General features: G+C 45.6%; 1 protein-coding gene across 46 annotated transcripts in view; it reads left to right on the plus strand.

The window, feature by feature from the left end:
* ARHGEF7 (Rho guanine nucleotide exchange factor 7) overlaps positions 1–16,197 on the plus strand; it is a 182,846-nt gene that overhangs the window by 101,636 nt on the left and 65,013 nt on the right. For all 46 annotated transcript variants that reach the window (XR_013407760.1, XR_013407761.1, XR_013407762.1 and 43 more), the window contains one exon: positions 8,028–8,116. Coding sequence is in view for 40 of the 46 variants with exons in the window: in XM_028837325.2 (XP_028693158.1) it covers positions 8,028–8,116 (89 nt within the window). In the remaining 6 variants the exon portion in view is untranslated. The remainder of the gene's footprint in view (positions 1–8,027; positions 8,117–16,197) is intronic.

Below are 16,197 nucleotides of genomic sequence, written 5' to 3' on the forward strand. Positions count from 1 at the left end.
CCAGCTTATTGGTGATATGGAGAAAGTCTGAGTGCTCTGGATAGAAGATCAAACCAGCCACAACATTTCCTTAAGGCAAAGCCTAATCTCTTCAATTCTATGAAGACTGAGAGGTGAGGAAGCTGCGGAAGAAGAGTTTGAAGCTGATGGAGGTTGGTGCATGAGGTTGAAGGAAAGAAGCCGTCTCCAGAACACGAAAGTGCAGGGTGAAGCAGCACGTGCTGACAGAGAAGCTGCAGCAAGTCATCCAGAAGGTCTAGCTGAGGTCATCGGTGAAGGTGGCCACACTAACAGGCCGACTCTCTGGTCTGGGGCGAATGTAGCTGGTGACTGAGTTGAAGCCAATTCTCATTTACCATTCTGAAAATCCAGTGCCCTTAGGAATTATGCTCAACCCACTCTGCCTCTCTGCGCTGTGAGTTAGAACAGCAAAGCCTGGATGATGGCACGTCTGCTTGTATCATGCTTTGCTGAATATTTTAAGCCCACTGTAGAGACCTCCCACTCAGAAAAAAAAGATTCCTCTGAGCATGTTACTGCTCATTGACAGTGTAGCTAATCACCCAAGAGCTCTGAGGGAGACGTAGAAAGAAATTAATGTTGTTTTCATGCTGCTGACACAGCATCCATTCTGCAGCTCATGGGTCAAGGATTAATTCAGATTTTCGAGTCTTAGCATTTAAGGAATACATTTTGTAAGGCCATAAATAGTGATTCCTCTAATGGATCTAGGCAAAGTAATTTGAAAACCTTCTGGAAAGGATTTATCCCTTTATATACTGTTAAGAACGTTTGTGATTTATGGGAGGAGGTTAAAATACCATCATTAACAGGAGTTTGGAAAACGTTGATTCTAACCCTCATGGATGACCTTAGGGCTTCAGGACTTCAGTGGAAGAAGGAACTTACCTATATGGTGGGAACAGCAAGAGAACTAGAATTGGAAATGGAGCCTGGAGATGTGAGTGAACTGCTGCACTCTCATGAGAAAACTTGAACGGATGAAGAGTTGCTCCTTATGGCTGAGCAAAGAAAGTGGTTTCTTGAAATAGAATCTACCCTTGCTGAAGTGCTGTGAACATTGTTGAAATAACAAAAGATTTAGACTGTTGCATAAAGTTAGTTGATAAAGTAATAGCAGGGTCTGAGAGGATTGACTCTTAATTTTGTAAGAAGTTGTATGTTTGTAAAATGCTATCAAACAGCATCTCACGCTCCAGAGAAATCTTTCGTGAAGAATCGGTTGATATGGCACACTTCATTGTTGTCTTGTTTCAAGAAGTGTCCATCGCCACCGCAACCTTCCACAGCCACGGATCAATCAGCAACCATCCATGTCAAGGCAAGACCCTCTACAAGCAAAGAGATTACAGCTTGCTGAAGGCTCAGATGATTGTTAGCATTTTTTAAGAAACATTTATTTTTTAACTAAGGAATGTACTTTTTTTACACAGTGCAATTGCAAACTTAATAGACTACAGCATAGTGTAAACATAGTGTTTGTATGCAGTAGGAAACAAATTTGTGTGACTCACTGTATTGCCATGGTCTGAAACCAAGCCCTCAGCAACTTCAGGGTCTGCCTGTGTACCCCGTTTGACTTACCTTCTTCCTCCTACTTTCTTCTACTTTTGTTCTTTGTGATTAATTTGTTCTTCTGTTGGTGTGCTAAATGAGATGCTTTAGTCTTACTTGTATTTTGGTGACATTTGGCAGATACCTCCTGATGCCCCATTTTGTTCCGTGAAGATGCACCTTGACCCTTTTCTTTATCCTCCCACATTCTGCCTTTACTCAGCTATATCTTTCTGTTGCATTGTCAGGGTTGTTCACAATTACACCAGTTTACACTTGGCTCTAAAGCCGCAACCAGCATCCGTTCCACCAGTAATTCCGTTGGTGACCACTGTTGTGGAAACTGAGAGACACAGCAGTGGGAAAACCAAGAGTGTCTTCCCAGAAGTTATGAAGTGCACCTGAGGTGTCCTACACAGCACGTGAGGTAGGGGTGAAGGTCTGTGCTCTCTGGTCTCCGCTGGCATCCGAAAAAGAGGAGGGGGCTCTTATAGAATGAAAGAGACTCAGAGGCACAACAGCCAGATGCGCTGTGCAGACTTTATTTGGTTCCTGACTCATAAGCTGACTTCAGAAAGCCGTTGTTTTGACAGACAGGAAGATCTGAATATAGACTAGGCATTAGATACTATTTAAAAATTATTAATGTCGTCAGTGTGATAATGGTCTGAGGTTAGGGTTTTGAGTTTAAAGAAGAAAACCTCCCGGCCGGGCGCGGTGGCTCAAGCCTGGAATCCCAGCACTTCGGGAGGCCGAGGCGGGCGGATCACGAGGTCAGGAGATCGAGACCATCCTGGCGAACACGGTGAAACCCCGTCTCTACTAAGAAATACAAAAAATAGCCGGGCGCGGTGGCTCAAGCCTGTAATCCCAGCACTTCGGGAGGCTGAGACGGGCGGATCACGAGGTCAGGAGATCGAGACCATCCTGGCGAACACAGTGAAACCCCGTCTCTACTAAGAAATACAAAAAATAGCCAGGCGCGGTGGCTCAAGCCTGTAATCCCAGCACTTCGGGAGGCCGAGACGAGCGGATCACGAGGTCAGGAGATCGAGACCATCCTGGCTAACACGGTGAAACCCCGTCTCTACTAAGAAATACAAAAAACTAGCCGGGCGCGGTGACGGGCGCCTGTAGTCCCAGCTACTTGGGAGGCTGAGGCCAGAGAATGGCGTGAACCCGGGAGGCGGAGCTTGCAGTGAGCTGAGATCCGGCCACTGCACTCCAGCCCGGGCGACAGAGCGAGACTCCGTCTCAAAAAAAAAAAAAAAAAAAAAAAAAAAAAAAAAAAAAAAAAGAAGAAAACCTCCTTTTACTAACACTGAAGTTTTGGTTGGTGGAGATGACCCGTCTCTGAGACTTGCTGATGGTGCTTCTAGCAGAGAACGAGGCGGAAGCGGATGAGGTAGGGTCAATGCTGAGGACTGCTAACGTTAAGAGTGTACATGGTTATTCTCTGTATGTTTATGTATATTTTTAAGTTTCTGTCTTAAAGTTTGGGAAAAAGTAATGGCACAATTATAACATTTTCAGACAAAGATCGAGAGTATTAGCAGATTATCCCTTGAACAACTAGGAGGACGTCACCTGACAGGAGGGCGCATGTGGTTCAGGAAACCGGCAGGCAGACACTGCGGAGCACAGGCAGATGCACACAGGCGGTGACTCCATGAACTCTGAGTGCGGGACGAACAGCCAACAGACCACGCACAGCACCCCAGCGCCGAAGGTCGGAAGAGGACGTGGGAATCCTGAGTTTTCGGGGCCATGTCTGCTCTGGTGGTTGAAGCCAGCGGTGATGATTATCTCTGGACTTTGCTGGGTCAGCGACACATCACAAATGAAAGCGTAACCACCGAAACAGAGGGAAGCGGCCGGGTGGCTTTCAGTCAAGTGGGAGAGGCAAGTGAGGACTCACAGAAGTGTGTTCTCAAAAGAGGCAGAATTCCCAGCCCCGTGATGGTGGAGCTGCTCAGGGTGGGGGAGGGCACCGCACCCGGCTCTCTGGACCTGCCGCTAGCCCAGTTGTGCAGCGTTCCCGTGTGTCTTGGTGGACTCTGGTTTTGCTCGGGGCTGGCTGTACTTCCTCAGCCCAAGGAATCCAGAGCTCTTCAGTTCTGGAAAGGATCTTCTCAAGGACTACTTCCTGCTCACTCCCTGATTTTTCTCCTGATTATCTTACTAGATGTCTTACTTTGCCCCCAGTTTTAATCTCCTTTGCGTATTTGTTTGTTTCACTGTGCTGTGTTGTAGTCCATTCCTGTGCTTGTCAGTTCATTAATTCCCTGCTCACAGTGATACTAACCTGTTTGTGGAGATTCCCATTTTAGTGACCGTATTTATTTCTAGAGATTTTGCTGCCACTTCAGATGTTTTAAATCCTCATAGTGCCTTTTTTATTCCTTGGGTTTGGTCCCAATTGCATCTCTCTCCTGTCATTTTAAACAACAGATGACATTAGGTCTTGATTTTCCTGTTATTTCTACTCTGGGGAACCTGGTCCCTTTATATGCCACGTCTGCTCACACCCTCCTGGCAGCTCAGTACCTTCTGTGGCTGATACTGTTTAATGGTGGCTTCATTCCTGATGGTGGGTTCCTGTGTACACTGGGTGGTAGAAATACGTCTACAGAGAGGAATAACATTTGCTTCTTAGGGGTTCCCGGAGACGTGTTTGTCGCAGGCGGGTCCTGGTAGTCCCGCAGGAGGAGAGCGGCGGTTGGAGTGGTCCTGCTCAGCAGGTGCGGGCTCGGGTTTTGGTTTCCTCTAGCCTGTGCTCCCATCTCTGAGCAGCCTGCGCACTTCCTTGCTGTTTCTCTAGACCAGCGCACAGACGCTTCCAGACATCTTTGCATCGGCTCTGCGGGTTACTGAGGGATCCAGTTTTATTTGCCTGGGTTGGAGCAGGTCTGTTTTCTTCCTGCATTGGGTGTAGCCCCAGCTGCTGCGGCCTGGAGGCAGGTCTGTCTCCCCTCTCCTAGTGAGAGGGTTTCCTCTTTGCTTTTGGCACGTCGTCCCCTCCTTTTCTTTTACACGTCTATATTTAAATTTTCTTGTTTTCAGCATTTTTCGAGTATATTGTAAGGAAGGGAAGACTTGCTGCCCTAGTCAGCCCCTGGAAAGGTAGCACTAAGCTGCATTCTCTTGGTTTCCCACACCTCAAAACCAGTGAATTTTATTAATTTTTAGCTACCAGATGGGCCAAAAATGCTGCTTTTCTTAGGAGAGTAGGGCGGTTGAGTATTTTCTAATCTATTTCCTGGCTGTGTGCTTTTCTATCTGTTATGAATGGCCGTAATTTAGCCTCTCTTAGATTAATTTCAATGCTGTTTTTGGTAGAAGCTACTAGCAGGCTTCCGAGGCTGCCCGGGAGTTACCTGTGCCCCTGCTGCCCCCTGCCCCTCCTGTTGATGGCACGTTTCCTCTGGCGTGACCATCCCAGGAACCTGGACAGTGGTGGGGCGAGCAAAGAGCCTCGCATTGGAAGGCAGGAGTGGCCTGGCTAGGGCGTGGCAGCCAGGGGCTTCCTGTCTCCCCTGCAGGGTCTCCTGGCAGACCCACCTTGGGCGTTGTGGAAATTATGCTTCCTAATTGGAAGCAGGGGCACGTTGTGGGTGGCACACCTTAGCGGTACCCTCTTGTTGAAAACTAACCACAGGGTGTTCTGGGGAACTTGATCTTGAGACCTCCCATTCAGCAGCCAGCAGAATTGGGAGCTCTTTTTTTCTAAGGGAGAAAAGGCAACCTGCCTGGACTTAATCTGATTTGTCTGGGTTTCTTCTGCCTGTTTTTTTATTTTTATGTAATGTTAGTAACGTGAAAGTTTTTCTTTTGAAAACTTTTTTTCTTACAGTTCTTACAGTAAATTAATTGAATTTTATTAACTGTGGTGTTGAGTTGTGAGGTATGTCTTAAGTTTAAAATAACAGAGCTGGCAAAATCATTACTTTTAATATGATTTAAAGCAGATTCAGGGCCACCGTTACCGGCATGCATGCTGACGTGTGGCTTACGATCGCAGGGGCTGTGATTTAGGTGTGGACGGTCTCCCCTGTAATGGTATTTTCTGTCCTGCCTCCAAATTGCAGATTTCAAAGATGAAAAAGTGTTGTTTTTTCTCAAATGAAAACATTTCGTAGTTTTTTCTTCTACAATTAAATTCTGAGCTGTAGAAAAGAGATTGAGTAGGAAAGTGTGCTAGCAAGAATAGATTGGTTTTCCTCCTAGTAGCTCTTACAGTGTAGAAGGGATTTGTTTCCCTGAAGTTTTGTTTTCCATCCTGTGGGCAGGGAGAATTCTTGCAACTTGGAGCAGCACCTTGTCTTGTTGTTTTCGACCACCTGGAAACACTCAACAGTGAGGCATTGAGGGAAGATTTAGGAACTTCCGTGAGGCATCGAAGGAAGATTGAGGTAAACGGCTCCTCAGGAGGAGGGAGGAGCCAAGGTTAAGGAGCATGAGGTTGGTTTGGGGCATTCTGGGTTTCTGTTGCTAGAAGATGGTACAGCTCCTGAGGAGGCAGTTGACGTTAGGGACCTGCAGCCTTAGTGTTTGGAGTTGAAGGCACTGTTTTGGGATATGCTACCTCAGACCCCGGGACACATGGGAGGAGAGGAGAGCAGAAGGGACGGACTATAGACAGGTGCTGCTCACACCAGAGGAGAGGGGTGTGTTCCCACCCAGTGAGGGGAGTCACACGGCAGGATTCTTGCAGTGGAGATGAGCTTTGAGGGAGAACTGGTAGGAACTAAGTCCCCTAGAAAATGCTCATCGGACTTTCTTGGGGGAAGAATGTGGGAAAAAACCTCTCCCTTTCCTTTGTCCCCACTAGCCCCAATTTGATACACCGCCCCTGTAGCCCTGGAAAACCAGTGGTAAACAGAATCCATAGAACGAATGTTAGATGTACAGAATGTAAGAATCAGTGTTAGACCTATCTGCCCACCCCATAGAACTGTTGGTAGATCTGCCCCATGGAACTGTGATAACCAGACACACACACACACACACACACACACACACACACACACACAGAACCAGTGATAGACCCACCCCATAGAATTGTGATAGACACACACTGTCCATCTCATCATTAATAGAAACACACGCACACCCATAAAACCATTGAGAGACAGAGGAACCCACCCCACAGAACTGATGATGGACACCATGCACTGTCTGTAGAACTCATGGTAAAGACACAGACACTGTCTGTAGAACTGATAATAGACACACACACCCCCATAGAACTGGCAGACCCACCCACACACCAGCAGTAGACACACCCACACTGTCCATAGAACCGGTGATAGAGACCCTTCCTGTAGAACCGTCGGCAGACAGGCCCACCCCGGAGAGCTGACGACGGGCATAGACACACCCACACTGTCCATAGAACCGGTGATAGAGACCCTTCCTGTAGAACCGTCGGCAGACAGGCCCACCCCGGAGAGCTGACAACGGGCATAGACACACCCACACTGTCCATAGAACCGGTGATAGAGACCCTTCCTGTAGAACCGTCGGCAGACAGGCCCACCCGGAGAGCTGACGACGGGCATAGACACACCCACACTGTCCATAAAACCGGTGATAGAGACCCTTCCTGTAGAACCGTCGGCAGACAGGCCCACACCGGAGAGCTGACGACGGGCATAGACACACCCACACTGTCCATAGAACCGGTGATAGAGACCCTTCCTGTAGAACCGTCCGCAGACAGGCCCACCCCGGAGAGCTGATGACGGGCAGGCACGGTGCCAGGTTTTGTTTGGCGGGTGTTATGCAGAGTAAATATGTGTTGAGTGGATGTGGGGCGAAAGCGGTGCTGTTTTAAAACATCGGAATCCTTGCTGGAATCAGGACTGCTTCAATGGTTTCGCCTGGTGTGGAAGTGAAGATGGTGTGGGTTTTTCTTGTTTTTGCCCCTGCTTGAGATGACTTTTCTTTCTCGTCCTGTCTTCTGTGAGCGATGGTTATTTCAGGCTCTGAGCCAGATCCTGCTTCTTTAGAGGGACTTTTCCATTCTGAGGGGTCGGAATCCCTAACTTTTAGCCCTGAAGTTTTAATATTGTTATGTATCTGCCAAAATGCCTTTTATTTGGGTGTCTGGGTGATGCTTTATATTTATAATCACACTGTGGAATTGTCCTTGCAGCTAAACTGCTTTGGTTTTGGCTGCCACTCGTAGAGCAGCCTCTTAGACGCCTTCGGCTTGGAACTGGGAGAACAGGGTGGGGATGGGGTGCGGTGATTGGCCTTGGTGAGCCGAGCCTGAGGGACTGGGTTTCTGGGGCACGGAGAGTCACTGTGGACGGCCTTTTCCTCGGCTTGCCGTTTGGCTTGTTAATTAGGCGAGACTGCTGGATGAGTATCCTTGGCCTCTGTGAGGGGCTGGAACTTTTGTCATCTTTAGTACTGATCAGTAAAACTATGCTACGTTTTGATTTCAGAGAAGCCTCTGTCTCCCAAATCAGGAACGCTGAAGAGCCCTCCCAAAGGATTTGATACGACCGCCATAAACAAAAGCTATTACAATGTGGTGAGTAATTGCAGAACGTTTTTATAACTAACTGGTTTTTTGGCTGTCTCTAAAACTCAGCAATGTAGAACGTAGGTGAAGTACCTAGAATAGGAAGAAGGAAATAAAGTTCACTTATCTGCCACACAAATGTAACCACCCTTAAGGTTTTGGTCTGTTTCCTTCTAATCTCTGTATTTTTGTAATTGTATGTTTTTGTTTTAACATCGTGTATATGGAAGCGTCCCTTGTCCCATAACATAGTAATATGGCTGTTTCCTCATGCCATAGCCAGTCTTCAAAAATGATATTTTAAAAGATGTATAATGTGATTTGAAAATTCTGTATGCATTGAGTGCCATTCTGTTTGTATTCAGAGCAGACTGTAAGTACTTTAGACATAGGGCTTCTAATTTATTTTTTCTCTTAATATAGCGTTTCCCAGGATTGATGTGTACATATCACATGGCGTAGAATTACGGGAGCATGTCTAAACGCTATACATGTTAAAGACAGGTGTTTCTGGATCCTAAAATTTGCTGCTTAATATGTTCAGTATGTGATACTAAATCTGTGTAGTCTATTGCTATTAAATCTGTATGGTCTAATGCTATTAAATCAAATGTATAGTCTCATGGTACTAAATCTGTATCGTCTAAACCTTCTTTGTACCTAAGCTTATGTAGCTGTTGCATGCTCTATAGAAATGGAAAGTAATTTATTTTAAAGAATTTATTAAAATTTTAAACTACTCAATATGATAACAACAAAGTAAACCCTCTAAACATATGTATGTTTTGAATTCTGGGGAAAATGTGCATTTGTTTTGTTACTTCTTTCCCTACTCCCAGTCTTTTATTTTCTTGGTGAGGAGATATAAATATGAACCCATGAGACCTTTGAATTGTTGGTGTGAAATAGCAGTTGATTGGTGTTTTTGTGCAGCAGTCATTTTATCGTGAGCATTTGATTTTCTGTGCCTGTGTTGGGAAGCGGTGAAAGGTTGTGGTGAAATGGAATCTGAACAGCCCCACCACGTGGACCTGTGCCACCGTCCTGTGCTGTGGGGCTTGCACTCTCAGCTTTCTCCTGAGTGCCCACCTTCCATCGGCCCCAGCGTCTTACTACAGGACAGACCGGCCTGGGGACCCACTCATGAATAACCGTTTATTTGGTGCCTGCTCTGTGTAGCTCTGTTAAAGGCATCAGGGTGCACGGTGAACAGAATGGCGGGCGGGTGCCTCTCCCCTCGCTGAGCTCGCACTTGGGTACGGGAACACGACGGTCTTCTGTTGCCCCCATTTTTACTGCTTCTTTATCATAATTTGACATCTGTGCACCTTCTTGTGAACAGGTCTCTTCATGCATCATGCCACTTCTCTTACCTTAGTGCCAGTCTTTGACTTCTTTTTCCTCGTATTTGGTCAACTCCAGATCCTTTTCTGCCTTGGAAACCCTTTTCTTTGCTTCCCCTCTTTCTTCCCTTTTTTTTCATTCATCTTCATTTGGCTACTTGGACTCTGCCTTCTATTTCAACTTTGTGGACTTTGAGAAGATCAGACTCCTGTTAGCGCGTCATGTGGCCCATGTTCCCGGGACACCTGCTTTCTGTCATCTCTCCTAGTGCTCTGCATCGCCTTCGTCCTTTGGCCTGTTGGGCATTTGCTCCCGGGATTTGGCTCCACCAGCTTATTTCCTTTTTAGTGTGTAGTGTAGTTGATGTGTAATTTTGTGTACATAGCTACAAAGACAGTAGGCGGGTTTTATGGGTTGTAGGAAAACTTGAGTTTTAACTCCTAGATTTGCCCTTTCCTCTTGCATTCTTGTATAAGACATTGCTTTCCTGGGGAAGGCTTCATGTGGTGAATAACACAGCCACAATCCACAGTGAGGTTCCAAAGGGTGTGTTACTTTCTGTTATGGTCAGGTCCAGATAATTGTGTTAGAAAAATTGGTTAATAGCGTTTAAATTGGTGCCACGGGCATTCTTTACTTTCTTCATTAATCTTCCTTTCGTTAGGCGTTTTATCAAACCAGACAACCATGCTTTTTTAGAAATCCTGGTGGGTTTTACTTTGCATTATATGTTCTGTTCTTCTCAGATTGAAGCATAGTCGGTACCTTTTTCATTTCCTTCTCTAACTATCCTTTTACAGAGGGGATAGCCTGGGTATTGTAGGTGCTCTTCCTTCGAATCAGCCAACTCTCTCGTACAGAATGATGGAGAACGCCTTGACCTCAAAATTACATCTAAATTGTTGTCTATATAAAGCTGCATTTGTAAATAGAACGTGGTAAAATTACAGTTGTTATAGAAATAAACTCATAGAATTCATAGAAAATCATCTTTTGATGTAGTACTCTCATTTTACAATAGAGAAAACAGAAGCTGAATGCCTTGTCCAAGGTCATACGCTGGTTACTGACTAAGCCAGGAATCAATTTCAGCTTTCCTTAATTTTATATTTATAAATCGTACATAAAAATAGAGAACAGAATACAACACAGAACAAAACATGATAGATAATGTGTCAGGCATTTCCACACCCCCTTTTGTAGTTTCGTTTTCACAGAAAACTATAAGGTGTTTTTAACGCCACCGAGAGTTGAAAACTTAATAAAGGGTAAGACCAGTGTGGACCAATGGTGTTAAGGAAAGTTACATGAACGACTTCTCTTAACTTGGGATTAGTATAATGGAGTTGAGGGAAGAGTATTCCATGTGAAAGTACCATTTTGAAATTAAGAGACAATGAGGCAGGTATGAATGGGATGGGTATGTGTCTTCCTGCTACTGTATAATGGTTAAGATGAACACCAAATAGACACTGGGAAGTAAAACGCTTAGTAATCTGTCTGTTATTATGGACCATTCAGTAACTATTTCTCTCTCCTCTCCTTCTGGGACTCCTGTTGTGCAGTTAGTCAGTTACAGACAATATTTGAGCCATTGTCTTCATACTGTCCTTTAATATTTTTAAGCATAATTTCCTTTAGTTTTTTGGACATATTTATAATAGCTGCTTTGAAACCATTATCTCCTAAGTCCACTATCTGTGTCCCCCAGACACAGTTTCTATTGACTGCTTCTTTTTTTCGTGCGTGCGTGTGTGTGTGTGTGTGTGTGTGTGTGGTCACACTTTCTTGCATGTCCTATAATTTTTTAAATTGAAAACTGGACATCTTACACCTATTTTAGCAGCTCTGGATGTTTGAAATCCACCTCCCCTGGGATATACTGTTGCTGTTGCTGTTTCTTGCTCTGTGACTCACCTAGAGCACTTCTGTAGTTTGTCTCCCCATAGTCACTGTTGTCTCTTTTTATTTTTTTTATTCTTGTTTTTATTTTTAATTCTGTCTTTCTAGGATTCACTTTTGGATAGCATAAGTTAGTATTCAGCCAAAGATTGACCAAAGATTGTGCTTAAACGCCTTTAACAGTCCAGGTATTATGGCTCACACCTGTAATCCCAACACTTTGGGAGGCCTAGTCAGGAGGATTGCTTGAGACTAGGAGTTTCACACCAGCCTGGGCAGCATAACAAGACCATGTCTCTACAAAAAAACAAAATTACCTGGGCTTGGTGGCAAATGCCTGTAGTCTCAGCTACTCGGGAGGCTGAGGTGGGAGGATTGCTTGAGCCCTGGAGTTTGAGGCTGCAGTGAGCTATGATTGCACTACTGCACTTCTGGCCTGAACTACAGAACAAGACTGTGTCTCTAAAAAAACAAAAAACACCTCTGAACATTAGGTTTCACTCTTTGCCAGTGATCTGTATGGGGCTGGGGAATGCATTCAAAGAGGGGACTGGGGAGGAGCATGACTTTTTAAAAGTTAAAGGCAGTGGATGAAATGACAATAGGCTACCTAATGAGAGTTTAATAAATTCCTTGCCTCAAACAGTATAAGCCAGATCACAAGTTAATTGGAATATTATTTGCATCAGGTATAATACAAGGTTATCCTTAATGTCTGAAGAGCTCATTAAGACAAATACATTAAGATTAATAGATAAATGGGAAAGGATGTGAACAATTTAAAAAATGGTAAACACTAAGCCTTTGGGAAAAAAAGTTAAACTTACCATAAAAATTGTAATAGCCGTATTTTCTGTAATCAGTGAGAAGAGATTTAAAGAGAGAAACTTTAGTTCTAATGGTGGAAATGTAAACCCATATAGAGTTTCTCAAAAGTAATATGGCAGTTATATATAGAATTCTGAAAGTGATCAAGCTCTTTAATTTAGGGCTTTCTCTTTAATTTCTAAATTTCTTGAAATCCATTCCAGAGAATTAGCCTGAAATATATTCAGAGATGCTTGTGAAAAGGCATTTTCAGGATTATTTGTTATAGTAATAAATTGCAAGCAACCCCAGATAACCAGTATGAGATGAACAGAACCAGAATGATTAAGCGATCAGTGGTTTGTCCATTGTAATTATTAAAGTGTACATGAGCCTTTAAAAATACAGAAAACATATATTTTCATGTTAAGTGCAATAACAATATAAAATTACATAGGTGATACGACGTCGTGGTATTACAAAGTTGACATAGAAGATAGAAGACGTTTTGTTAGAGAATGGTTTCTTTTGAGTGGAGGAATTTTAGCTTCCCACTAATGTAAGGGATAGTGATTATGGGGGAAGTCTTGGCACCACAGTCCAGAATGTGCTGGCGATAGAAACGGGCGGGCCTCTGAGGCTAGGGAGGAACCCAGCGTGGAACATGGCAGGGACACAAGGCCATGGGCTTGGAGAGTGGCAGGGGAAGGGAGAGGAAATCAAGATCTCTTAAATGCAGATCTTTTAATTTCAATTAGTTTTTGTGACAAAGCCAGCCAGTACTCTTGCCTTTATTTTCTCACATACGTACTGTTTGCAGTCAGTCTGTTAGCTGTGTCTTAGGGTGCCCTTGTTGTGTAGGTAGTTGAGCATTAATTAAGATCAAGGCGGCTTGATGCAGTGGAAGGTGTACAGCCTTTTTGTTGAATCATCAGTGCTGCTTAGCCTGGGTGGCCAGGAGCTTTGACCCTGGCTTCCTGAGCCCAGTTATCTCATTTGTAAAATGAGGTTGGTAATGCTGGCCCCGACCTGGTAGTATTAAGTGGACTGGCAATTGGCCTTACGGCCTCCAGCAAAGTGCTGGACTTTAGAGGTTTTTGTGTTTATTAAGAAAAGTATTTAAGAGCATTGGGAACAGAAGGCATCACTGAGGCCACCATACCATTCTGTTTGTAAACTGGAATCCCCGTAGCTTTTGAGGGTGACCCGTGAAAGCTGTAGCCAAGGTGGCCTGATGATATAATTAAAGGAGACAGGTTTGTGACCTGATGTGTCTGAGCTTGGTGGCTTTGACAGTGAAAGCACACTCGTTGTGCCCATGGCATGGTGACCGGCATCTTTCCTGATGGGGATCAAAGGAAGGGGTTGGATGCCGAGGCTGGAGAGAATGATGGTCTAGAGTTGCCTCTCGGGGAGACGAGGAGCACCCCCTCCGTCATTAGAGAATGAGGTTTCTTAAGTCGCTAACTGGGAAGACACAGGCCTTATGGCCTTCCCTGCTCAGTGATACACACTACGGTTGATTTTGTAGGTTCTGTACTAACCTGTTCTCATGCTGCTGTGAAGAAATACCAGAGACTGGGTAATTTATAAAGAAAAGAGGTTTAATTGACTCACAGTTCCACACGGCTGGGGAGGCCTCAGGAAACATACAATCATGGCGGAAGGCACCTCTTCACAGAGCAGTGGGAGAGAGGATGAGTGCCAACAGGGGAAATGCCAGATGCTTATGAAACCATCAGATCTTGGGAGAACTCCCCGTCATGAGAACAGCATGAGGGGATGCGCCGCGTGCCTCCACCCCATCCTGCCCTTGACACGTGGGGATTATTACAATTCAGGGTGAGATTTTGGTGGGACACAGAGCCAAACCATATCACTTTCCCTGTTATTTAGTGCGTAATTGTAATACTATGAATATAATGTAATAGGTGGCAGTCACTCATTTTAATCCATAAAGGTACAAAGCGGTTATATATCCTTAGATGCCATCACACATGTCCTCGGGCCTTTCCTGTGCTCCAGAGAAGCCCCACGCCTGTCTTTTCCTCCCTGCTCCTTTAGTTTCCGATGGCCTTGAGATGCCAGGCCAAGGAGGAAAACCTGAGACTCCTGGTGACAGGGTGTCCTCTGTCTCCATCCATCGGCACTGACCCTAAACCCAGGAACACCTGAGACTCCTGGTGACAGGGTGTCCTCTGTCTCCATCCATCAGCACTGACCCTAAACCCAGGAACACCTGAGACTCCTGGTGACGGTGTCCTCTGTCTCCATCCATCGGCGCTGACCCTAAACCCTGGAACACCTGAGACTCCTGGTGACGGTGTCCTGTGTCTCCATCCATCGGCGCTGACCCTAAACCCTGGAACACCTGAGACTCCTGGTGACGGTGTCCTGTGTCTCCATCCATCGGCGCTGACCCTAAACCCAGGAACACCTGAGACTCCTGGTGACAGGGTGTCCTCTGTCTCCATCCATCGGCGCTGACCCTAAACCCTGGAACACCTGAGACTCCTGGTGACGGTGTCCTGTGTCTCCATCAATCGGCGCTGACCCTAAACCCTGGAACACCTGAGACTCCTGGTGACGGTGTCCTCTGTCTCCATCCATCGGCGCTGACCCTAAACCCTGGAACACCTGAGACTCCTGGTGACGGTGTCCTCTGTCTCCATCCATCGGCGCTGACCCTAAACCCTGGAACACCTGAGACTCCTGGTGACAGGGTGTCCTCTGTCTCCATCCATCAGCGCTGACCCTAAACCCTGGAACACCTGAGACTCCTGGTGACGGTGTCCTCTGTCTCCATCCATCAGCGCTGACCCTAAACCCTGGCATTGCTTCATCTCTTCATCTTCTGTGTTCCCCTTGGCTTTTCTCCACCTTGATGAAGGTTTCTTTCAAATCTTTTGACCCCTGAATCTCTGCTTGGGGCCTGTAGGTGGAGATGGTTGATGAGGAGGGGCCCTGAGGTATCAGGGAGGGTGTGCAGCTTGTGGGATCCCCTCCTTTCCTGGGTGACGAGATGCTTGCTGGCTTCTTGCACACTTGGCTCCCATTGTTTTTCATGGGATTTCCTTGCTGTGTCTGGACTCAGATGATACAGATGAAGGTTGTCAGGTAGGCAGTAGTGGAAGGCTGACACAGAGAGGAGCTCAGTGTTTGGGAGAATCGAGTGGCTTAATTGCAAGAAAGGCTGTCTTGTGAAGTAATTACCTCCTGACTGAAGGAGTCATTTAAGCAGCAGCTCCAAGTAAGACTCCACATTGGGCTAGAAGGTCGAAGGGTGACCGACTAGATGCCTTCCTGCTATAAGCCAAGGACTGGCACTCTTCAGTAACCATCACAACCCTGTGAAATCCCTTTTTGTGAAGAAGGGAAACAGACTGATAGACTTGTCCAGCTGCAGGCAGTCAGTGGCAGAGCGCAGCTGTGAGCCCAGGTCCACCTGTCTGCAGAGGCCAGCTCTTTACCTGTCGCCATGCTGCTATGCAGGTGCCGTTGGCAGTGTCTGCTTCCCCCTGGGGCTGGAGACTTTGCAGGAGCCATTGCCTATAAACCTTTACCATTTGGGAGAAACGCGCCCCAAGACCTGTGAATCTCCAAATTTAAAAGTAATAGAATAACTTTTCTTTCAAAAGATACAGTATCATAAAAGAAAAGCATTTATGTGGTCCCTCCAAACTTTTTTTGAGAGCTAATGTTTCTAGGTATTAGTAAGGACCACCAGTGCTAACACACTACATTAAATCAGTAACTGTGTGTTTGGGGAGCCACTGACTGCCTGATGTCATTGTGACCTGTAGATGAGCCAGCAGGAGCTTCAGGGATTTCTTGTCAACACTCCTTCCTTCCTTTTCCTTGCCCTGTGGTCAGATGTTTATTAGAGGCTACATTGTGTGGTGAACTACTGTCTTGTAATTGACTTTTTGAAAATGTACTTGAAGTGTAAACAGACTGGAATGGAGAACATTAAAGGATGATCTTGTTTCTTTGCAGCAGTGGACAGGGAGGGGCTGATTAGGTAGGGTGTAAGTAGA

This window comes from Macaca mulatta, chromosome 17 (genome assembly GCF_049350105.2).
Source record: "Macaca mulatta isolate MMU2019108-1 chromosome 17, T2T-MMU8v2.0, whole genome shotgun sequence".
NCBI lineage: Eukaryota > Metazoa > Chordata > Mammalia > Primates > Cercopithecidae > Macaca > Macaca mulatta.